This window comes from Zonotrichia leucophrys, chromosome 20 (genome assembly GCF_028769735.1).
Source record: "Zonotrichia leucophrys gambelii isolate GWCS_2022_RI chromosome 20, RI_Zleu_2.0, whole genome shotgun sequence".
Taxonomy (NCBI): Eukaryota; Metazoa; Chordata; class Aves; order Passeriformes; family Passerellidae; genus Zonotrichia; species Zonotrichia leucophrys.
Window position 1 is genome coordinate 4,502,128 of NC_088189.1, and position 23,698 is coordinate 4,525,825.

The 23,698-nt window shown below is 46.1% G+C and overlaps 1 protein-coding gene across 2 annotated transcripts in view; it reads left to right on the plus strand.

Annotated features, from left to right (window-relative positions):
- Positions 1-22,444, plus strand: part of CDH4 (cadherin 4) — a 412,119-nt gene extending 389,675 nt beyond the window's left edge. The window contains exons 10-16 of one of the 2 annotated variants that reach the window (XM_064729703.1): positions 4,620-4,873; positions 7,925-8,067; positions 12,071-12,304; positions 13,716-13,949; positions 18,081-18,220; positions 20,041-20,205; positions 21,548-22,444. In XM_064729703.1, coding sequence (XP_064585773.1) covers positions 4,620-4,873; positions 7,925-8,067; positions 12,071-12,304; positions 13,716-13,949; positions 18,081-18,220; positions 20,041-20,205; positions 21,548-21,754 — 1,377 coding nt within the window. In that variant the 3' untranslated portion in view covers positions 21,755-22,444. The remainder of the gene's footprint in view (positions 1-4,619; positions 4,874-7,924; positions 8,068-12,070; positions 12,305-13,715; positions 13,950-18,080; positions 18,221-20,040; positions 20,206-21,547) is intronic. The other variant, XM_064729704.1, reaches the window with a different exon arrangement.
- The last annotated feature ends 1,254 nt before the right edge of the window (positions 22,445-23,698 follow it).

Here is a 23,698-nt window from a genome sequence, read left to right on the forward strand (position 1 = left end):
AGACATCAAACCAGAAATATCCACCACCCCTTCTTCCCTCCATGTGCTGATAGAGCTGGAAGCCTCAAGATACCTGCAGCAAGTGCCAAATTGTGTTTCCTTCCTTGCCTCCATGTTTCCAAAGAACATGACTCTTATTTTCATTGGAGCATTCACTTCTCTTTCAGTTGTGAGGCCAGTGAGTGAATTCTCTCACTGAATTCTGCAGTCATTACACACAGCCAGGACATCACTGGATCCCTCAGCATTCACTGAAGCTCTTCCCAGATAAGATGCCTGTGGGTGCTCCCTCTGACTACAAAAAACAGCAAAGACATCACACAGAGGCTGTTGAGATGTGCAGGAGCTGCACAACACACACTGTGTACTGCACATGGGAAGAATTAATGGGGCGGATAAAGGCAGCACCTTCTGATAAGTCTGTCCTTCCCTCGCAAAAAATTTTAATCAACAACATAGGTAGAAATGCTAAGTTTAAAGAGCAGCATAATTCAAGGATAGCTCTGTGTTGAGCCCTGTTTCCTTGTTATTAGCTAAACCAGTTGCAGTCATTCCTCTTGTGCAGTTTGTGTCTTTGGAGAAATGGCATCATTGGGATGCCAGTGAGGTCACACTGACAGGAATGTGTGATCCTGTCCTGTTCCCTGACCCCTGGGCCATGTGTGTGTGTCTGCAGATGCTGCTCTGCTGAAACTTCAAGGAACACACCATCCCACCTGCCAGATGGTATTTCAGCAGGGTCCTCTTGTTTATCACTTTTTATTGCTCTGTGATGATGGCTGACAGCCTTACTATGAAACCTCTTCAAGCTTAGACATGTGTATATGGTTGCATGTATGTGTGTAAGCATACACATATCTAAATCTATATTTTCTGCTTAAACAGAAAACATTCAACGAAGAAAAGTGCAAAAATTTAACTTCCACTGACATCAGCAGCCAGTCTGAAATTGAAATGCCAACATTTCCACTGCAAGTAGGGGAGGACCCCTTATTTTTAATCTTGCAGAGTGTCATGACTGTAGTTTAAAGGCACATCAAAGTGAACAACAGGGGATTTGCATGATCAACACTGCTGCACGAGGACTTGTGCATAATGAACCCTCCCTTATTCACAACTTGCAGGCAGAAAGCAGGGCAGATTTGTCAAGGCACCATTGATGCTGGTGTTGATTTTCCACTGCTGTGTAACCCACAGTGATCACAAAGCAGAGAACCACATGAAAATCCCATCTATCTCATCAAGCTGAGCTCAGAGCTTGAAATTGCATTGGATGTCTTCTCTACATCACCTCACCTGATCCTCCTGGGCACAGGGTTCCCTACCCCTGTCTGGCTGGGAGGCTTTTTGGTGTATTTTCAGCAAGGAGAATGAGTGAATTTGCTTGTGATTAAATTTTCATGGTGAAGAAGAGAAGACTCTGAGGATTCCACCTTCTTTGAAATATTTTGTTCTCTGTTAATAAGTGAATATGCTTAAAGATTTGGGGGATGTATTCTCATCAGACTGGGTGGCCAGTCAGAGCTTGTTCTTTGCTGTGTTGGAGCAGTTCTCTTGCTGGTTTGATCAATGATGTGGGTTGAAAACACAGGTAAAAAAATTAAAGTCAAGTAATGAACATTTATTTACAGACCCTACATGACTGGATTTTCATGTGGCTCTTCAAAGCCACTCACAGATCACTCCTGCTGCAAGCAAAGGAGTGACAGCAGCAGCACAGGGACAGAGGCTCTGTGCAGAATCCCACCACTTCACCACCATTTCAGGGGCCTGAAATGGAGGGACAGAAATTCTTCCAAGCCAGATTTCCCTTTGGAATTCAGATTATGCTCATGGGGGCCATTTTGAAGCTGCCCTCAGCAAAACCCCATCTGTATCTCCAGTGTGATCACCAAATGTACATTTCCCTTTTCTGTTCTTGCCTTTCCAAACCATTTCCATAACTGTGCAAGACCCTAATCTTCAAAGAAAGCCTTGATCAAGGGCAGAGAGAAACTTCCCACTCAGATGAGACACCACAGAGTCTGAAGACAATCTCCCAGAGCAGCAGTGGCTGCCCTGTGGCAGCCAGCTAAGTAAAATGTTATTATAAACTCTGCATGGATCAGAGCTGTGAATTTGTAATGGAGATGCTGCTGAAGCTTCAGTTATTATTTGCCTCAACTATAACACCAGGCAGATTTGTTCACTTCAGTTAAGAGTACCCCAAGAAAAGGAGGAGACATGGCAAGCCCTCGGCATCGCTCTGCTGCAGCCAGGTTGGAGGTGCTGCTGAAGGAGGAGGATGTGCAGCAGCTCCAGGGGATATTTCACAGCCAGATCACACACCAGACATACAGCAAGGAGTACCTGCAAAAGTGCTGCTTTCTAATTTCATGTCAAGTGCAAAGTATGCAAGAGTCCCACATGTCCTTGTCCCAGGTGTAGTGGCTCTGTGGGCTTTTTCAGGATCCTGCTGTCATAGAATCAAAGAATCATTTTGGTTGAAAGCACTTCTAGGATCATCAAGTCCAGCTGTTAACCTAGCAATGCCAAGTCCACTGTGTCCCTAAAACCACGTTAAATGACCAGTGTAGAGCATTTCCAGTGAGATGCAAGGAGGTGCAAGGAGTGGGTGTGGTGTGAGGAACACTGAATGCTCTGTGCTCCATTATCCTCCGAGGGAGGCAGGTTTAGGGAGCAGAGATAAGAACAGTTCTGCTATAAATTGCTTATTAATGTGTGAAAGAAGTTCTGCCTTAGGGCTTGACAGTGTCTGGCTGCAAGGGGCTGCTGTGCCATGGGGCTCAATAGCCCAAACTTTGAGGACAGCACAAACTCTTGATTTTACCTTTTTTTTTTTTTTTTTTACAAAACTATGTGAAATAGGACTTGGTGGACACAGGAGAGATGAGCAGATAAGCTCTGCCTTGCTGACTGAAGTGTGGTGGACACTGTTTGGTGACACTGATGCCTCCTGGACATCCTTTGGGATGCCTGATCCTGGTCCAGCTCTGCTCCTTGCACGTTATTTCTGCAGCCCAAGTTTTGTTGCTACCAGAAGAAAGAGGAAGAAGCTGAGAGAGCAGCCCTACATTTTTTGGGGGGGAAAACCCCACTACTTTACATCAGGCCACATCCTAGCAGAGCTGTGTCCTGAGTTGCCCACATCATTCCCCATGGAGCTGCTCAGCCCCCAGCTGCCTCTGAGCCCCCTTGGGTGCAGAGTGGCTGTGGACAGCCTAGCAAACAGAGCAGCATGAAAAAAAAAGGAAAAAAAAAAAAGAAAACTGCAGGAATATAAATTAGAGGGGGTGTGAAAAGAAATTGAGGAAATGCATTAGTCAAATTGTTTCAAGGCCTTGAATAGGGTTTAAATGGGAACTTTTAGCATGCATTGGTTTTGAATGCAGCACAAGTCCGTGAGTCAGCACGGGTGGGTGTACTGGGAATCTTTATGCTTCCTTTTATTTATTAAATGTTGGCCCTGCCTGTCAGGAAGCCATTTAGCATGGGGAACATTTGCACTTCAATCGAGGAGAGATTCCGCTGGTTTACCTCTTGCCCCTGAAATTTGTTTCTCTCCTGTAGGCTCCTATGATTTGATTTCCCTCCTGACAATACTGGGTTTTAAACAGGACATGGCAGGCAGCTCCTGCTGCTGTAAATCCCTGTCCAAGTCGGTGTAGCTGTGGTGTTTCACACCCTGAGTGAGTGCTCTGCAGACTCAGCGCTGGAGAAGGTATTAGGGAGGATGGATATGCTTCTAAATTTATAAATCATGGCAAAGCAGTTTTTAACAAGCAGAGGTGTGATCCTGCATAACTCAAGCCTCCCTGGCAGATGATTAGCGACTTCCCTCATAATAATTAGTGGGATGGTTTAGAAATTGTTATTATACTGGGCTCAGTCAGTCGTGCCAGCAAAGGCTTTTCACTCTGTCTGGCTCCTGGGACAGACACATTGTCTTCATGTGTGTGTTGAGCAGAGATCTGTGGCCTCCCAGCAGCAAAACCCAGCTGTAAGAGCTGTAGGCAACCTCCAGAGACCACGAGGTGCCTTGCAGGAGGATGAGAGGTCCCACTGGAAGGACCACCTGCTTAACCTTACCAGGGATTGTTCCTGGCAGCTCCACCTCTGCTTCTAAACTCATTTAAGAGGGAAAATAAAGAGCCCTTCAGGCTCATGAGTCCACAGAGACTGTCCTGGTTCCACAGTCAGCAGTTTCAGTGCTAATAGCACTGCTAAGTGCTCGTCCCAACCCTCTGAACAGGCTCCACCTGTTGCATTAGAGCAGCCCTGGGTGGGTTTGTTCATTTGATGCTCAGCTCTCACAGGCTGGTTGTCTTTTGGAAACCACTTGGCATTGGAACAAAATACAGGGCAAATGCTCCCTGCTGTTTGCAGTTTTTCCTTTGTGGAATTTTTTTTAACTACTTGATCCTCTAAAAACTGGATGGCCAAATCCTCCACTGGATTGAAGTTGCTCTGGATTTACACCTTCAAAACGACTGAGCTCAGGAGGAAACAAGATCAGGCAATGACTTTGATATCATCTGCCTTCCAGTCTTGCAGCTCCCAGCCAGAAGGTAGAATTTATTCTCTGCTTGGCTCTACACTTGCTTGTTTGTTTGTTTCAGGCAGTGGATTACGAGATGAACAGAGCTTTCATGCTGACAGTGATGGTGTCAAACCAAGCTCCCCTGGCCAGTGGCATCCAGATGTCCTTCCAGTCGACAGCAGGAGTCACCATTTCGGTCACAGATGTCAACGAGGCCCCGTATTTCCCAACCAACCACAAGCTGATCAGGCTGGAGGAAGGGGTGCCCACGGGGACGGTGCTGACCACGTTCTCGGCGGTGGATCCCGATCGCTTCATGCAGCAGGCAGTAAGGTGGGACACCAGGCAGCCTGGGGCTCCCCTGCAGCTGGGGGGGCTCAGCTGCATGAATCTGGGGGCACAAACAGCTGAGAGCTGATTTCCAGACTGGCTGGTGGGATGTGGATGAGATCTTGGCAGGGAGTGGCACCTGCAGTCGAGCATCTGTAAACTCACAGCCCCCTGCTCCAGGTAAGGCAGGCTCTGAGCAGCTGGGTCAAGGAGAGCAGACAGAGTTGGAGCCTGGGTTACTGGCTTGCTGTGGGGCAGATCACACCTTCAAATGAAGCAGATTTCTGTGTTCTTACAGAGATCAGGGCTTCTTTGTACCCAGTCTTTGGCTCTGCCTCACCCAGGGTGCTCTGACCTGTGTGGTTCATGCACTTCATAAACACAGAGGTTTAGAAAAAGGCATCTTTGTTATTTCTGTTTTAAGGGGGAAAACTGAGGCATAGAAAGGCCTGGGTTTTCAAAGGGAATGGCTGGGATTTTTAATCATGCCTTGTGTTGCTTACAGAGCATTTAGGTTCAACCTTGCTTAAAAGCACAGTGCAAGAGGAGCTGTGACTAGTTCAGAACAAGGGTTCTGGGGTTACAAACAGCTGCTGGGCAGGCTTCTAAAGTGCCAAATTGTTCAGTGTTGCCTGAGCAGTCAAACACCCATTCACAGGCCATTGGCACTTGGTCTGTATCTCACCAGTGTTCCCCCTGCCTGCTCCCAGTAGGTGCAATTTATTCCAAACTTCCCTTTTTCTTCAGAGCACCTGCCTAACATAACCTCCCTTAGCTGCTTTCCCTATGAATGGGATTCAGCTGGCAAAATTTTAACCTTGTACAAGTCAGATTTCCATCCAAGCAGCTTAAGATCACTTTTAATTCGTGCTGTGACCAGGGGGTGTCACTCACTCTGTTCTGTCCCACCTGGGCAGAGCAGGGACTGAATGCAGGGTCCAGGACCCCAGCTCACACACCTCCTCAGCAGGAAATAATTGGCAGAAAAGTGTAGGTGAGAATGAGTCCTTGTGACACTTTCACAACTATTTCAGCTCCCTCTGTGCAGAGAGGAAATGCATTTCCTGATCTTGGATACTTTTACATCAACAGAAATTGTTTTCTTTTTTTGCTCCCAGTCTGTAAGAGCTGTGGTATTTTTGGCAACCTGAGTATACGACATGACCACGGCTGAGGCCACTTAAACTTGCATCAGTTGTGACATTTTGTGTCAGGAAGAGTTTGAAATATTTCACCTGGCACAGAGCTGTCAGGTCTAGAAAATGGTAGTTTATTCACTGCCTCATCTTGTTGTCTTTAGACAGGGATTGTGACTTTGGAGGAAAGAGACCATCCTAACTAACAAGCCCATTTTTCTTATGTTCTTTTTGAAATATTGGCCTTTGAAGGGTCTTTATTTCCCTGATGTCTGTACCAAGGCTGGCATTCAGAGGAGAGAACAACTCATTTGTGATTGAGTACTCCCTCTAACCTGGAGGGGTGATCTGTAATCCAAACGAGTTCCTGCTGTTGCTGTCATTGCACAGGGCATGTGCAGGGTCTTGTAAAGTTTCCTGTGAGTATGAGCAGCCAGTTACTTGGGTTGTTTCTTTCTAGGGCTTCCAGGACATGCATTTTGTGCATCCACCAGCATTTCCAAACCCCAGTGTTTGGAATCTCTCTCCCTTTGCATCAGGACAGCCAATGCCCAGGCTCTGCAGGAAGCAGTGGGGTGGTTTTGGGGTCCTGTCTTTGTCAGATGTAAAAAAGATATTTTATTTTTTACTTCACAGTTGGCATTGATGAGTTAGGAAAAAAGATACCCAAAAGGCTAAACCTACAGATCCATGACAAGCACTTTGCAGAGCTGATCCAGCTGCTAGAGCCTTGCATACAGATTTCAGTCTCTAAATAGTCTTTGATGAAATAGAGATTTTACAAATAGAAGATGAGGAAGCAGGAGCATCTCCAGTAATGCACAGCTTGGCATGGGCAGTGTCACACCTCAGGTTATCCTCATTAGCCACAGACACATTCACAAAGCCAGCTTTGAAACTGGATCCCTGGTCATTCAGCAGAGAAAGGGCAGGAGCCTCACAGCAGTGATATTGAAATGAAAACATCCCAAAGAGTCTAGCTCCATGAAATGTAATTCTTTCCTTTGGCAGGAGTTTGTGCAGCTGTGTGTTGCTTTTCTCTTCACATGGATTGACTCAGCTCAGGTTTCCCTTTGAGTTTCTGCTTCAAACAGCCCAATTCTGGAAAGAGATATTCACCAGAAGCCAGTAAAGCTCTCACCTGCATATCTAATGACAAATTATATAAAACTATCAGCAGGTCTGAGTTACCCATGAAATAAGCTCAGCTTCTCTTTGCTTATTTCAGTAATTTATAGTCTGGCCATTTATTAGCTTCCAGTTGGATAGTTATGGTCCATCTCACTTCAAACAGTACAAAACTGGGAGGCAGAAAAGCAAGAAGACGAGCAAGGATGAACTGAACACACTATCTGGAGAACAGAGGAAAAATTTGCCCAAAAAACCCCCCATGTTCTCAGCATGGGACATGAACAGAACACAGCTGTGAATTGACTGAGTAGTTGAGAGGTAACTCTGACAGTGTGGTATTCCCAAACTGCTGTTTATTAGTGGTGGAGAGAAAACAGGAATATCTTTGACTTTAAAAAGCTGTTTTCAGAAGGGCAGGGTCGGGAGCAGGAGAAAGCAGGAATCCATCCTCTAATTCAGGCATATGAATGCAATGGTCTTTGCAGACCCCATTTGTGCTCAGCTGCAGAGACCTCAGGAAATGCCCTCTCCTAGCAGCAGGAAACTGGCATGTAAGTGGCACTTAGTGGAAAGAAAAACCTTTAAAACTAAAGTAATTGAAAAATTGAATAATTGTAAAGGTCAAAAACCGGATACTCAATTAGCATTGTGTTTGTCAACAAAACCAGTTATCCAAAGGTCCTTTGAATCACAGGTCAGGAGTCCAGGAAAAAAAAAAAGTTTTTCAAGCAATATTAAGGATATGTCAGTGAAAAGACTGCCATGTATTTATTTCCTTTCTCTGTAGATACTCTAAGCTGTCAGATCCTGCGAACTGGCTGAACATTAATGCCACAAATGGTCAGATCACTACTGCTGCTGTCCTTGATCGAGAGTCAGACTACATTAAGAATAATGTCTACGAGGCCACATTCTTGGCGGCTGACAACGGTGAGCCCAGGCTTCACATTGTTCATGCTTCAATAAGACTCTAATGTGATGCATTAAGAGAAATGATGCCCTGACAGAGTTGTCAGTATAAGTTATCTTTTTCCCAGGTTTTTATGGTCAAAAAATGTGAAAGTGGGACGGGAAATTGCTGGAGTAAATTAAATGTGCACAGTATACGGGGAGTGTTATTAAGGGAAAGGGAGGACAAATGGAAAATTGATTTGGGGAGTTCAGTGTGGCGGTGTAGCCTGAACTTAAAAAAGTGTCAGAGGGATGTGCTCTCCAGGGGCTGCCGAGCACACAGGTCCTGGTAATCCTCCCAAAGGCACTGATCACAGCATTCAGGAAGCCTTCCATCAGGAAACCAGGAATAATTTTATGGGATGGCAGGAGGGTATTGAAAATAAGCCCATCTGTTGAACCCGTGGTGGCTTTCACAAAAGGTGTGTCTGTCACTGGAGCTGGGCTCCTTCTGGCCACTGCCTGCCTGAAATGTGCAGCCGTCATCAGATCATCTGGGTGCTGCTGTGCTTGTTACCAAAGCCACTCGGATCTCCTGGAAAAGTCTTGTTTGCTGTTCTCATTGAAGATCACTCAGTGCTTTTGGTCCAGTCAGCACTGAGAGCTGCACTGGCCTCACTCAAGGGCAGGCACCCAGTGCTGCTGCTCTGCTTTTCCTAATCCTGGTTGGGAGGAACTGATGAGTTGTACTAACCACACCCAAATGTGGCCATGCTGGAATTTCATTTCTCAGTTCCTCCATCTGGAAAAGGCTCAGGAGTTTCCCAGGACAAGGAGAAGGCCTTCCTCCCCCTCACCACCCTCATTTCCCACTGCAGGGTGCTGAGCTCTCAAACCAGAGCCCTGCTTCAGCAGCACAATTCAGTCTGGGCTTGGCTGTGAGCACCTCAATATATTTCTCATACTCTGCAGGTGCTTCCAGGGCAGTGTTTGTGAGATCCCTCGGGCTGGAGGTGCCCTGGTCATTATGAGCAGATTTGGTGGTGGTTGCAGGGCTAATGAAAACTTCCTCCCTCTGGGGCTCCGTGCATCACTTCAGTCATTGCATCCCAGGTCACAGGGATGAGGGAAACTCATGGAGGAGTTTCAGTGCAGAGGAGCTGAACCAAGAAGTGCATTTTGCCCCTTCTTTGTGCCATGGATGGTAGGACTCACCCCACAGCCCCGTCCTGAGCTTCCCTCCATGAAGGCAGCCAGGACAGGGAAATTCAGAATATTCTCAAATTTGTCCAGTGGTGTTCATCTGCAAAAGCCACAGGGCAAAACAGGTCAAATGAGGAGGCCAGGGCTGTTCACAGGTGCAGGGGTAGAGTTTGAACCTATCAACCTAATCCTCACCATCTGACCTTGCAAATTCAAGCACTTGGTGCAATGTGATGTGGAGTTAACCCCTTTCCCTGGCTGTGGTGCTGATGCACTGCTGCATCAGCACCTCCACATCCATCATTCAGCAGCTCAGAAAGTGAGGGCCTAGATAAATCTCTTTATTCTGAAAAATTAATCTATCACTGGTATATTGCTGCCATTAAAATGCACATAAAGCAACACCTTATTTAAAATTCTGTCTAGAGTGCTTAGGATAACAGCTGAAGTTTCATCTAGGCTAATAGACTCTTACCACATTGCTCCCAAGTTCCAGGTTCTCCAGCATCAAAGAAAAGCTTTGGGTCAAGGGTTTTGCTGGGGATTTTTCTCTCTTTCTTGAAGAAGCAGCAGCATCTTCTTTCCTTGAAGTTCTTTTTGCTGTTCTCAGTACATGATAAAGAAGTTTAGCCAATACTCCTTGGACGTGCTTTCTTTCTCTCCCTGGGCTCCAGTGTAGAGATGCTGTCTTTAAGAAAAGTCTTGGCTGCAGTGTAAGGAGGGCAAAAAGGGAATCCTAATCAAGAGCATGGCTTTAACCTGGTTTCTGAGGTGAGAGTCCCTTGGATCACACTGTGTCCACACAAGAGGGGAGCCTGGCAGTGTTTGAACCCTTCAGCCAATTTCAGCCAATCTCCCAGGGAAGCTGAGTACTTAAATGTGTCATATTCCAGCAGGTTTCATGAAACAAAGAGCTGAGCATGAAAACCTTGGCTTACACCTTGCTGTGAAAAAGGCAGTGATGGTGAATTCAGCAGTTAAATGTAGATGCAGAAGTTTTGTTGTCTTCTTCCTTTTATCATTAGTATTTCAGTCTTAATTTCAGGGATCAGACCAGCTTCTGCACTGGAGTCAGTGGTGCTATTTTATCTCCTGAGGATAAAGTCCAAGGATCCTTCACTGCACATCAGCACCTGCCCTGTGTCCTTGCTCTCTCCATATAAGACAGCTGAAATAATTTGAAATGTTCCGTAGTTTGTAGGACATGGGCATTAAAACTTTGTTTACTTTTCATTTCTCCTAAAACTGGCCTGGAATTGCACTCAGGGACACAAAGAAACAAAAATACCAGGACTCAGATCCCAACAATACTCAATGGCCCAACAAAAGTGCATTTGTACATGCAGCAATTGCAGGTTATTTCAGCCACGTGCCAGTTAGTGCCTCTCAGGACTGAGGGTTTGTGTTCAGTCTGTCTCAGAGGTTACAGTGCTTTTATCCCAGAAGATACTCTGGGTAATGTGAAAGCAGTAAAATCACTTTGCTTGGTCCCAAAAGTCAGTTTTCATGTCCAGCCCCAGTATCCTGGTGAGCTGTCTGCCTCTCCAGAAGCTTTCAAGGCTGATCAAAAGACATTGTTTTAGAGGGAGACCTACCCCATGCTTACAGGATGAAAGGACGAGAGTCCATGATTGAAGAGCTTATGTGGGAACCACGAAAAAAGGATATCCAGGGCTCCTTCAGAGTTTTTGAGGCTCCCTTGAGACAGGGAGAAAGGAATGTGGGAAGGAAGGTCTGTGGAAGCAGAAGCCTGATGGGGAAGTGGTTTGTGTAGCTTTGTATCTAGCACTGGGAGGAAGGGCCAGGACTGAAACACAAACTTTAAAAAGAATTGCTGCAGCCATGCAGGCAGAGGGAGCTGCCAGATAAATGTGTGGGGAGAGAAAAGAAAAACACTGTGCCATTTCTGGGAAGGCTATTCTCTCCTGGCAGGGCAGATACTACTTTGTGTGAGTAGTCATTAGTCTGACAAATGTGAGTCTCCATCAGGAAGAGGTGGAGGACCAGGACTGCTGTGCTGTGACATCCCTGCTGGTTGGGACAGACGTGGAGAGGATGGGGAATTGTGTGGTGGGACCTAACACTGCTGCTGAGGGTTAGTGACCCAGCAGGTCTGGTGGTGGCTCACACTGTGGGCTTTGAGCAGGGACCTCTCACCACTAAAGCTGGGGCTGGATATGGGACAATGCTGGGCTTTCTTTGAAGCAGAGTAATGGTCTGCAAAGCTGAAAACTGGCCAGCAAGTGCTACAGTAAATGCTGACCAATGAGTTACACTATGTAGGTTTTTCTCCCCTCCAAGCCCTCTTCTTCCTCTTGTCAGCTCTCTTTCTAATGGTTTTTCTTCTTTAAAACAGCCATTACCAAGATTTGCAGGAGCAGCTTGGCATCACCTGCTTGCAGTTTTAGTTTGACTAGGGGCATTGCTGCAGGCTACAGATCTGCAGAACTCAACCTCCTGTTCTGCAGGAGTGAAAAACAGCAACATTAGGAGGCTTGGGGAAGTTTTATACCACATAAAGCAAGGGACCATGGAAGTGCAGTATGTCCCTAATGAGGTCCAGGGAGGGAAGGTGAAAATCCTGGTTTATTGGCCCTGGAAGGCAGAAAGAGGGCTGGTGTGTGGTGTTGCCAATCCCTCTGCTTCCTCCTCCCATCCTGCTGGACTGATGGTCACCCTACAGCCCCAGACATTGTGCTACAGCAGCCCGAGGCTGCTGGAGAGGGGAGATGGTGGGAAAAGTCTGTTTATCCACATGAGCCTCAGTTCAGAGCCAGGGGGTCTCTGTGGTCCCTGGGCAAGCTCCTCCTGGCAATACAGGTCGGTGTTTCCCGTGCAGGAATCCCCCCAGCCAGCGGCACGGGCACGCTGCAGATCTACCTGATCGACATCAACGACAACGCGCCCGAGCTGCTGCCCAAGGAGGCGCAGATCTGCGAGAAGCCCAACCTCAACGTCATCAACATCACGGCCGCCGACGCCGACATCGACCCCAACGTGGGGCCCTTCGTCTTCGAGCTGCCCAGCGTGCCCTCTGCAGTGAGGAAGAACTGGACCATCTCCAGGCTCAATGGTAAACGGGGCAGGCAGTCCTGAGCTCATCCATGTGACCGTGGTCACAAGGGTTTTGAGGGGAAGAGAGAGACGAGAATGTTGATTCCGTGGTCAGAAGGCTTGATTTATTATTTTATGATATCTATACTACATTATAACTGTACTTAAAAGAAATGGAAGGAAAGTTCTCAGAAGGCTAGCTAGGCATAGAATAGAAAAGAATGAATAACAAAGGAGCTGTCTCCGACTCTGTCCCAGAGAGAGCTCAGTCCTTGTTTGGCCATTAATTATACACATCCACCAATCACAGGTGCACCTGTAGCATTCCACAGCAGCAGATAACCATTGTTTACATTCTTTTTCTGGGGCCTCAGCTTCCCAGAAGGAAAATCCTAAAGAAAGGATTTTTATGAAAAGATGTCTGCATCACATCTGGGCTCCGCTTATGAGCCCCACGCGTGGCTTCCAAATTCAAAACTTTCCCACTTTTTTAAAATGTGATTTGTATTTTTTAAAGCACATTATGGCTGACATTATAGACAAGATAGTTAATCAGGAATGATTTGTATCAGACCTGCAGTATAACTCTAAGAGCCTTGGCACTTGGCTTTTTTTAATGCAGTTCATAATTATGAACAGTTATCAGTAGTGAACAGAGTATAAATCATCCATAATGGCCAAGGGGAAAAAAGCTATTATCAGTCTTCCTTATGTTCCTCCAGTGTAATTGTCATAAGCCACAATCAGGATCAATGTTCATTTCTCTGACCATAATTGCATAAAGGCAGCCTTTTAATTTACCATGGAACCAGGAGGGCTAGGTAAGTGTGAAGATTACCAGTATGTGAAGGATTTTTATAGTGCAGCGTGCAACCACAAATGGCCCTAATTGCTCTGCTTATTGGCAGTTTCAGCAGAGGATGGAAAATATCATGGAGCTTTGGGCTGGTTTTGGCTTCAATGCTGGTCCCTCTCGCTGAGGTCTGGCAGAGACCAGGGACAACAGCTCAGGGCTGAGGGCTCAGTCACAACGGGATTACCTGTGCCTGCCATCAGTGAGTTCCCAAAATCCTCAGGGGGAAGGGTGAGTGAGTACAGAACCTGCACAAGTGGCCAGGGGCAGCCCAGCTTCAGGAAGCAATATCCATGTGTTCCTGTTTGATGCCGTTTTGAACACATGCAAGTGGGTTTGCAAGTGGCATGCAGGTAGCTGAGTGCAGCAGTGAGAGCCCACAGAACTTGGCAAAGCACAGCCTGGTTGTTGGCCAAACTGTTGGGGCAGAGATCTGAAGCTGTCCTGCCCAGGTGTGATGTTGCTAAGCTCTTCTGCAGGGCTCAGAAGAGAGCTCTGGCAGAGAAGCCTGCACAGGTGTGGCTGCAAGGCTCTACCAGTGCCTGTCATCTGTCTGTCTGTCTGTCTCGGTCTCCAGGGGACTATGCCCAGCTCAGTTTGCGGATCATGTACCTGGAAGCAGGAGTGTACGACGTGCCCATCATCGTGACAGACTCAGGAAACCCCCCCTTGTACAACACCTCGGTCATCAAGGTGAAGGTGTGCCCGTGTGACGAGAACGGCGACTGCACCACCATCGGCGCCGTGGCTGCCGCGGGGCTGGGCACGGGGGCCATCATTGCCATCCTGATCTGCATCATCATCCTGCTGAGTGAGTACCACAGGGCCTGGCCTGAAAGCACGCACTGCTGGGGGCTGGAAGGGACCCTAAAGTTCATCTCGTTCCAACCCTCCTGTCACAGGCAGGGACACCTTCCACTATCCCAGGTTGCTCCAAGCCCTGTCCAACCTGGCCTTGGACACTTCCAGGGATGGGACAGCCACAGCTTGTCTGGGCAACCCGTGCCACACCCTCACACTAAAGAATTTCTTCCAAAATCTGCCCTAAATCTACACTCCTTCATGTTTCCCTGTTGTTCTTTCCTATGGCTTGTATTTTTCAAGCTCCATGCAGAGGGCAGGTCCCTGAGCTTGGGCTGGGGAGGTGGTTCACACATCTGCATTCAAACCTCCTTCACTGCAGCATCAGCAAAATGAGCTCTGCCTGTGTCAGACCTGTCTTTCTAAGACTTCCAGTAGCTTTGCAAACATTATTACACCTGACAACAACTTGTAAGTAGTGAGTGTGATAGGATCATCCACATTTTGCAGGAAAAGGTTGAAGGCTCCTTCCAAATTTCTCTGTCAGATTCTCCCACAGCTCTCGTGTCTGTCTGGCTGTGGATATACTGGTTCCCAGTACCGGATACACTGGTTATGAGAGTCTGCCTAGGCCCTTGCAGAGCCAGTGCATAACTGTGTTTTTCTGGTTGTTCCAAGGAAAAGAAGAATGGTAGTTATTCCCATTGCTTTTAAAATTACCTCAGACTAGGGAGATTTTGAGTGTTTTTAAAGGAAGGATTCTCAGTTTGTCAGAAATTATGGAGGATACATCACAGAGGACTGGCCATCCCTTTCCTTGAGGCAAAATTATCCCTTTTGCCCAGGAGTCCCAAGCTTCCATGAGCATTACCAATAACCATGTGTGCACATCTAAAAAGTAAAAATTATATCATTATAACTTCAAGCAGGAGTTGGCACAGTAGGAATAGATAAAAACAAGCACTGAAATGAACAATGAGGTAAATATTAATCAAGAAACACAGGATGAATCCATGGGACTCTCATTAAAGCTAATGGGAGTTATGGTGCTAAGTCACATTTAATATTTACCCTCAGTGTGTTTTAACAGAGCACAGACAGAGCAACGTATGCTCCAAGTGTCACCTCATGGGGCCATGACAGGGTACAGTAGGAGAATGGGTCACCCTGGGCTTCATCCACATCCTGGGCTGGTGCTGGGAATGCATTGGTGTGCGATTGATCTGCTGGATCAGCAGAGGGTGAGGAAGGGGCTGGGTGTTTGTGCAGACCCTGCTCCTCGCCCAGCCCAGCTGAGCTGATGGAACATCCATCCCTGTGCCCAGACACGGTGCCCAGTTCCTGCCCCCATTCCCAGCTTTGGCTGCTCCTGTTCCTGCCCCCATTCCCAGCTTTGGCTGCTCCCTTCAGCCAGGGTGCTTGTTGGGGCACCATTGTCGCACACCCCGATGAAGATGAAGGTGTTCATCAGCCTCACCTTTTGCTGTGCAGGTTTGCTGCTGCCCCTGGGCTCAAAGTTTGGGCTCACCCAGAGGTGATTAAACACAGGTCTTTTTTTTGCTGCTCTTGTATAAATCCAGTGCTAAAACACAATTTAAAACGGTTGAAAATCCTATTGACTGAAATTAACTTCAGCTGAAGGACATTTGATTTAAGAGATTCCTCTTTCCATTTTCAGATACATTATCCCATTTTAAATTACGGGTTTTATTACAAAAGCTTATTTTTACATTCATTGTAATTCTAATTGACTTTTTTTTTTATCTTGGAGAGCTGCAAAGCACTGTATCAGTGATGAAAAATGTAATTTGCAATGAGCAGTTTTACAGTTACATCCTTCCAGTGTTTTGCCTCCTTTCTGTCTGTTTCATATCATGACCTCTAAACAATAGCCTAGAAAAAGGCAGAAGAGGGATTTTCTTGTGCTATTTGTCCATTTTAGAGTCAGCAGGTCAAAGTTGGATGACTTTAAAAGGAAGAAGAAACAAGGGGACAGATCCAAGATTGCTCCTGTGAAGGAAGTTTATGCCTTTACCTTTGCTCAAAGGGGTTTTTTTCTTCTTCTTGCTACCTGATGTATTAGCTGCACAAATAACACATTTAGAAGAGCAATGCAGTAAAAAATTGTGAAGGGTGAAGACAATAGATTTCAAGGAAAACTACATGCAGAGCAAAAATGGTTCTAACAGCAGTAATAGCACTTCCCATTCTGCAGAGTGAATAAAAGGAAGGAGAGTGCACTACATCCACCATTGACACTTTGAAGGTGGTTTTTTTTCCAAGGTAGCTGTAAAGGCATTAATGGCACCATTTTTTCCACAAGTGCATGAAAAAGTATCATTTAAAAAAAAAAAGAGGAAATAAAAAGATAAACCCCAGTAACCATTATAATATTGTCTTTGTGGACCAGTCAGGTATCTTGTTGTGAGAGACTTGAAAAGGAACAATGAAAAAAGGACTTCAATAGTCTGCTAAATAGCTGAGGTTTTATATTACAGATGAGAGTTACATTTTCTTTCCTTTTCTTTTTTTCTTTCTTGAATAGATCTGGGATAAGCATTAAAGAAATGCTGAACTATCTGAAAACAATTCTGTTAGCTGGCAGGCAGGGATGTGCCAGTTGGCACACAATGGCAGTAATTAGCTGTCCCATCCTCTTCACTCATTTTTCTGAATTCCTTTTGGGTATAAACACTTTGGTGCTGGGAGGAAGAATTTGGATCCTCCCAGCCTCATCCTCCTGCAGGCTGGACAGCCCATCAGGGTCTGGTCTCAGCTAAAAACCCCAAATTTTGGGGTTTCACGTCCTGCCTGAGTTTGCTTGGTTGGCTGAGTTGGTTTGGCACAGTTGAGGGTTGACTGAGGTGAAATGAACCTGGGACATTTCTTCCCATCTCCACTGTCCATCCATTGCTCCCTCCTCCTGCAAATTGCCACCACTGCAGCTCAGTGAGGGGCTTGCTTGGAGAATGGAGGGGAGAGCAGGCAGTGGGAGGTGTGGCTGCAGCACCTGCCCAGGCTGAACTTTCATTCTTCAGGGCTTTATTTGCAGCCACTGAGTACAAGAATGAAAACAAGCGCATTAACACGTTCTTGGAGAAGATCTGGCTGCCTTATGTCAGTGGAGACTTGAGTTCCCAGATATTCATGCAGTAATTCACAGGGAGCACACAGCCAGCCCCTGGGGCGTGGGTGTCCCTTTGAAGGCTGAGGTTGTGGAGCAGTGAGCGAGTGTTCCCTGTGGGTAAAGTTGTTTTAGAAGGGAAAAATTTCTCATAATTCAAGAACTGCTCATCTCCCGCTGTTCCTGTGCTGAGAGAGAGTGGCCAAGCCTGGCATGCAAATGCTGATGCCTGAGGAGCTTGGCTGTGTGCTACCAGATTGCTCTCCCTCGTTCTGCAAAGCTAGCCCTGCTCTCTGAAAGGATTTCAGATGATCTGAGATTTGCTTTCCAAGTCGATGGCCAAATGCATGTGCTAATGTCCTGGCTAATCTGATCTCAGAAGTCTAAAGAGCCTCCCTCATGGACCAAAGAGGAATATGAGGGAGGCCAAATTGGATTACAGGACTCAGTGTTGTGCATCCTCCCCAGATCAGTCTTGCCTGGCCAACTGCAGAAAACAGCAGAGACTGTCACAGTCAGGGCTCATGACCTGAACGGGCTGAACCTGTGCCACGCTGCTGGAAAAGCCCCTTGTGCACAAATGTTTGGTATCTGCACCTGTTTCCTTCTCTGCAGCTCTCTTCCCTCCATCTTTATATCCCTGAATAAAATAAAGGTGGAAATCTAATCCTGAAACCTCAGGATTCAGATCAAATATTTTCAGAGAGCTGCAGTTTTCACACTTTCTGGTTTCTTCTCCTTTGATTGTGTGTCTTACTCCTGATTAATATCAGCTCAGTCAGCATTGGTGATGGATCTTAAAGAAATGTTTGTAGTGAGAATCTGTCACAGTATTTACAGCTCTCACTGATCTCTCGTTTAAAAACCAGACCACACAATAGGTTAACATTTTATTCCTCCTGCCAGCAGCCAGTGGGGTTCTCTGCAGTGGGCAGGGGTAGGTGAGGAGTTGGGACACCCTGAGCCTGGCCTGGTGCTGCAGGAGGTGCCAGCTGACCCAGCCTGTCCCCGTTGCAGCCATGGTCCTGCTGTTCGTGGTGTGGATGAAGCGGCGGGAGAAGGAGCGGCACACCAAGCAGCTGCTCATCGACCCCGAGGACGACGTCAGGGACAACATCCTCAAGTATGATGAGGAGGGAGGTGGAGAGGAGGATCAGGTGAGGAGAGACCCTGAGCTGTGGCCAAGGAGCTGCTGGGCAATCTGTACTCTCAAAACATGCAGAAACCACATTCTTTTTAGTAAAATACATGCAAAGGGTTGTGTTCTTTTATTTACGACCAGGCAGCTTTATTGGCTTCCCTCATGTGGTGGAAGGACAGCAGGTCCAGGACATTCAGGATATTAGTGGGACACCCTCCTGTGCAAGCAGGACAATGCCAGGAGGCCAGTGCCATAGGGATTTTTCTACCCCCTAGGCACCTTCCTGGAGACGAACTATAAATCACTGCATTGACACTCATGTTCAAACCACATTTCTGTTACTTAAGTCATTAAAATTGTGTGTTTTACCAGAGATCTTTGTAAAACCAGCCAGCAGCTACAGCCCTGCCCACCCCTGTGGCTTGCTTGATCTTCTGTGGGCTTTCCCTGCATTTACTTAATCATCCCTAATGTGCCTTAATTTTCTTTTAATTTCTGGACATGGTTTGTGAGAAACGTCTAAAGAGATTTGGGGATTTTCTCTCGCGACGCAGCGCGCGGTGGCAAAGCTGTGCTGGGTGGCAGAGCCCTGAGCCACAGGCTGCCTGAACACGTCAGCTTTCCTCCAGTGGCTCTTCCTACAGACACCAGTGCTGATATTCATGAAAACCTCCCTGGCCTGCACTCCTGGATGTGCTTTTCCACTGCTACCTGTCCCATTCCTCAGCTAAAATAGCAAAGTTGGGTCACTCGTGTTGAAGTCACCGGTTTTTTACTCCTACCAAACACGAGTAAAGAGCCCAGGACGCTCTCAGATATGATGTTCATGCAGATTATGTGGCTGTACATTGTGTAATGGCTTTATTTTTGCTTGTTGAATTGGCCTGCATGGTTCCAGGTCAGTGCTTAGGGATCCCCCAAAACCACCACAGCACATCCTGCCATGGAGGTCCTGGTGGCGAGCAGGTGAGCCCAGTGGGAGCTGCCATGGAAAACTCTGAGGCAGGAGTTTACCTAAACCTTGAAAAGTTCTTATTCCACAGAAAAATCCTTGCAATTAACATTTCTTTTTTTTCCTGTTGCTGTCAGGTTACTTATAAATATTGCTCCTGGAGATTCAATCATCCCCATCTGAGCACAAGGATAGTTTTCCTGTAGAACAAAGCACTGTTCTAAGCATTCCAAGTAGCTGAAGTATCTGGTTTCAGGCAACTACACAGTGGGCTTAAATATTTTAGGAAGGATTCATTAAAAATAACAGCAAAAGGATAAGCAGCAAAACACCATTACCTACATGAATACATTTTTAATGAAATATTACCTGGTTCTCATTTCATGATAGAAACGTATTCTGTTGGGATTTTTCACAAGCAAAAAGAACATAATTACTTTGAAAGGTCTACATGCATAAATGCAATACACATTTTAATGCTTTTACTTCTGTAGAAATGTAATTGCAATAATATGTCTACTAACTCTGTGTCTCTACATTATATTGTCTATTTTATCAAAAAAGTTATGTGTACATCTGTGCACACACAAACAAAAGCCAGGGTTTCATCCCAAATATTTAGACACTGTGTGAAATATTCAGAAAGTATTTAAATACTTAATTTAACTTATAAGATACTCTCTTAGGAAGTCAATTTTATGAGCTCCTCAGAGGTCAGGTTCATCTGTATTTCAGATGGAGGTGCTACATACCCAGGGATAAGATTTGCCATCAAACTTCAGCTGAAACAGAATTAGAGCCCTTGACTTGTTTGCACATGGAGTGAGTAGGTGATCTGAAGGAAAAGCTCTGGGTTTCACACTGTGCCTTCCCATTTGTCACAGGATTACGATTTAAGCCAGCTCCAGCAGCCAGAGACCATGGATCACGTGCTGAACAAGACACCTGGAGTCAGAAGGGTGGATGAGAGACCTATTGGTGCTGAGCCACAGTATCCCATAAGACCAGTAATCCCACATCCAGGGGATATTGGTGATTTTATTAACGAGGTATGTGCTGTAGGGGGTCCTGTGTCACATCTTCAAAGCTTGAGCAGCCAGCTAAAGTCAGGTTTCCCTGATTGCACGGGACAAGCAGTGCAGCTGCTCAGGCCAGAAATCTGAGGATTGGTACGAGCAAAGGATGCAGGGCTTGGCCTAATGAAGGCATTGAACCAGCAAAAAGCCCAAGATTTCTGTCTTGTGGGTGTCACAAACACCATGCTTTTCAGAACCCAGGCAGAATGAGCCATTTGTGGCTCCTGGACTTGTAATTATTTCAGCAGTCTGTGCCTTCCTCGTAAGCTCTGTTTGGTGTAAAGCCTCAAAGAGTTCGCAGCACAGAGAGACTCAGATCAGAGAGAGTTTCTTTATTTTATCTTAGATTACTTCTCCTTTATCTGCCTGTACAAATATCTATCCAGTTTGTATTTCTTATCTCATTTTTAGTTTTGAGTGATTGAGTGGTTACAAACCAATCAATGCATTATTTCCTCCGAGACAAAGCACACCATCCATTTCCTAAGCTAGAAAAATAAATGTTACAGCCATTTAATTCTATTATTACATGCATTTCCTGCTGTGCTTTTCTCATTTTCATCATTAAAATCCCTTCTTCCTTTGTCCCTTTGCCCATCCTTCTCTCACATTTACACACATCCATGAAGACTCGCTCTCCTCACACGCCCCTGTTGCTGAAACCGGTTCCATCTCCCCACGCTGAGGTCAGGGCCTCTGAAGGTGGGAATGTGGAACATTTGCTTTATTGCAGGGCTATTCCATGAGGCTTTTCCTGACGCTGGGCTCTGCAGCAAAGCAATTCTTTTTCTCCATATCCCGAGGCCATTTCCATGGCCTGCCTACGCTGCTGCCTACGCTGCACAGGAGCAGCAATGCTCCCCAGCCCTCTGCCCAGGATTCCACACCCCACGTCTGTCCTAATTGCACAATTTTGCCAGGAGTGGTTTTTTTTTTTATATTTTGTTTTCCTAAAGGAATGAAAAACACCAGAATTTAAATATTGGTGGGGGAGGAAGGGTGCTGGTTTTTGGTGTATTGGCTAAGATGGAAATCGCAACAGGCAACCCCAGCAAGGGCACACTGGCAGGACAAAGCTTTTTAGAGCCAGAATGGATAATTAGAAATAAACAATTGGAAATAATGAGTCATTTTAGGGAGACTTGGAGCTACTGGGTTTTGTGGTGGGGGCAGCTGAGAGGTCTCTACCTGGAGTTGCACCCGGGAAGCCCCAGGACAGTAATTTTTCCCTTTTAGCTTCGCTGCGGGGATCCCAAACATCCCCCCATCCCTCAGACCCCACGGTGGGCATTAATCCATGCGTTCACCCCCCCAGGGCCTGCGTGCAGCAGACAACGACCCCACAGCCCCCCCCTACGATTCCCTGCTGGTGTTTGACTACGAGGGCAGCGGCTCCACGGCCGGCTCCGTCAGCTCCCTCAACTCCTCCAGCTCCGGGGACCAGGACTACGACTACCTGAACGACTGGGGGCCCCGCTTCAAGAAACTGGCTGACATGTACGGGGGAGGAGAGGAAGATTAAACTGACCTCATCTTGTTACAAAAAAAAAAAAAAATTAAAAAAAAAAAAAAAAAGAAGGAGGAAAAAAAATTAAGAAACAAAAAAAAAAACCAACGAACCCACAGACAACGTTAATGAAAAGAGCCGATGCAGGAGCAAGAACTGTACAGATGTGGCAGCTTTTTTAATTAATATCCCCTGCTGACTGTATTGTTATTTTTAGTGGTGATATAGGAGGTTTCTTTTTTTCTTTTCATTTTTTTCTGTTGTATTTTTTTTTTCCTAGAATATTGAGCTGTCTCGCATGAACACTTGTCTCTGCTGCAGGTTTCTTTTTGGGTTTTTTTTTGTTTTTTTAATGTCAGCTGGGATATTGCTCGTTTACCTGCTTTATGACTAAAGAGAGTGAAAGGCACTCTGTCTTAACTTGAATTTCTTAGAACAGAAGCACTGTTTTTAAAATATATATATATATATATATATTTGAAAGTGCCTTTTGGTGCATGTGTCAGATTCCCTTCAATCTCAGGAGTGATGAAAACAAACATACAACCATCCTGGGCAGCACTCCCTGTGACCCTAAGCCAGTTCTAGCTGGGAAGGAGTTAACAAAAAGGAACTGTGGAGATTGTTTCTTTTTTGCCTTTTTTTGTTTTGTTTCATTTTGTTGGTTTTTTTTAAGGGGGTGACTCATTCTGGGGTGGAAGAAGATGGGGGGGTGGGGAGGGGGGGGAGATGTTTTGAGTCAAAATCTTAACAGCCATCTTTAAGCCTCAGCAGGTGGTGAACTAGTCATCATGTTGTATATAATTCAGTGTTATCAGATGCAAAATACTGACCAGAGGGCTCTGCTGGCCCCTGGTCACACTCAATGTAGCTGCATAGAACTATAGCATTGATAAAGCCTTTGGTTATTGCAACAGAAATCTCCGACAGCCCTTGCCTAAACCCTCCGAAGTAAACGGTGACATGACCAAAGGCCCATCTGTTTGTTTTTCTGCTATCGCCGTGTTTTGGCTCCCACGGACACGCCGGCGGGGTGAGGAGGAGGAGGAGGTGATGGTGATGGTGATGATGGTGGTGGTGTCCCCCATCCCTGAGGATGCCCAGCACTGGTGCTGCTCTCCTGGGCTGAGGCAGGGTTTGCGCTCGCGGCCGAGGCAGTGCCAAGGACAGGGACAGCTTACCCACACTGCTCCCATCCCTGAGTATGGAGTCAGTCTCGTTCCACATTAATGCCTTGGAGCATTAGTAGCCAAAGCTCAACAACATCGTGTAACTCAGCTAATGTGTGTCCTTTCTATTCGATGGGTAGGCGCTGCTATCTGTAGTAAATGTGTTTTTTTGGAGAAGAAGTGCAACGAGGGCCTGTTAAGTATCTTGTGGTTAATATGCTCAAGCATTGCCAAGTAAGCAAGAGGTTTCGCAGCATCCAGGCATAATTCAACATCAGTATTATAAATGGTAGCAAACTACCTAGTTTATATGTAGGGTCAGTTTAACCAATAACAAATAGTTATTAGCTTTTTTTATTACATTTTTCCTTTACTGATTTGGACTAGTGGGTTTATGTCTAATGTTTGTAAAATGATTTAGACTGCATGGATGTGTAATATAAACCACATTTAATGGATTATGAGCCACTTAATTAATGTGCTATGAAATCTTGGATTACCTGTGTTTTATATTCTGCAGACGATTTTGCAGTGGGTTCGCTAAAACTTGTAAAAGTGCTTAGATATATTTTCCTTTAAATCCAAGAATGTGCACAGTATTGGAAGGTGATTATCCAGGGGATAATCACGCTTTTTTTGATATCTCTATTGATTCTCAAGTTGAATGCTAAGAGTTAAAGGGGGGGAGGCGGGGGGAGCGAGCGCGTGCACATGAGAGCGAGAATGAGAGGACGAGAGCTTGGGGTGATGAGTGGGCGCCTTTCAGAGGGTAAACTGGGCTGCAAGATCG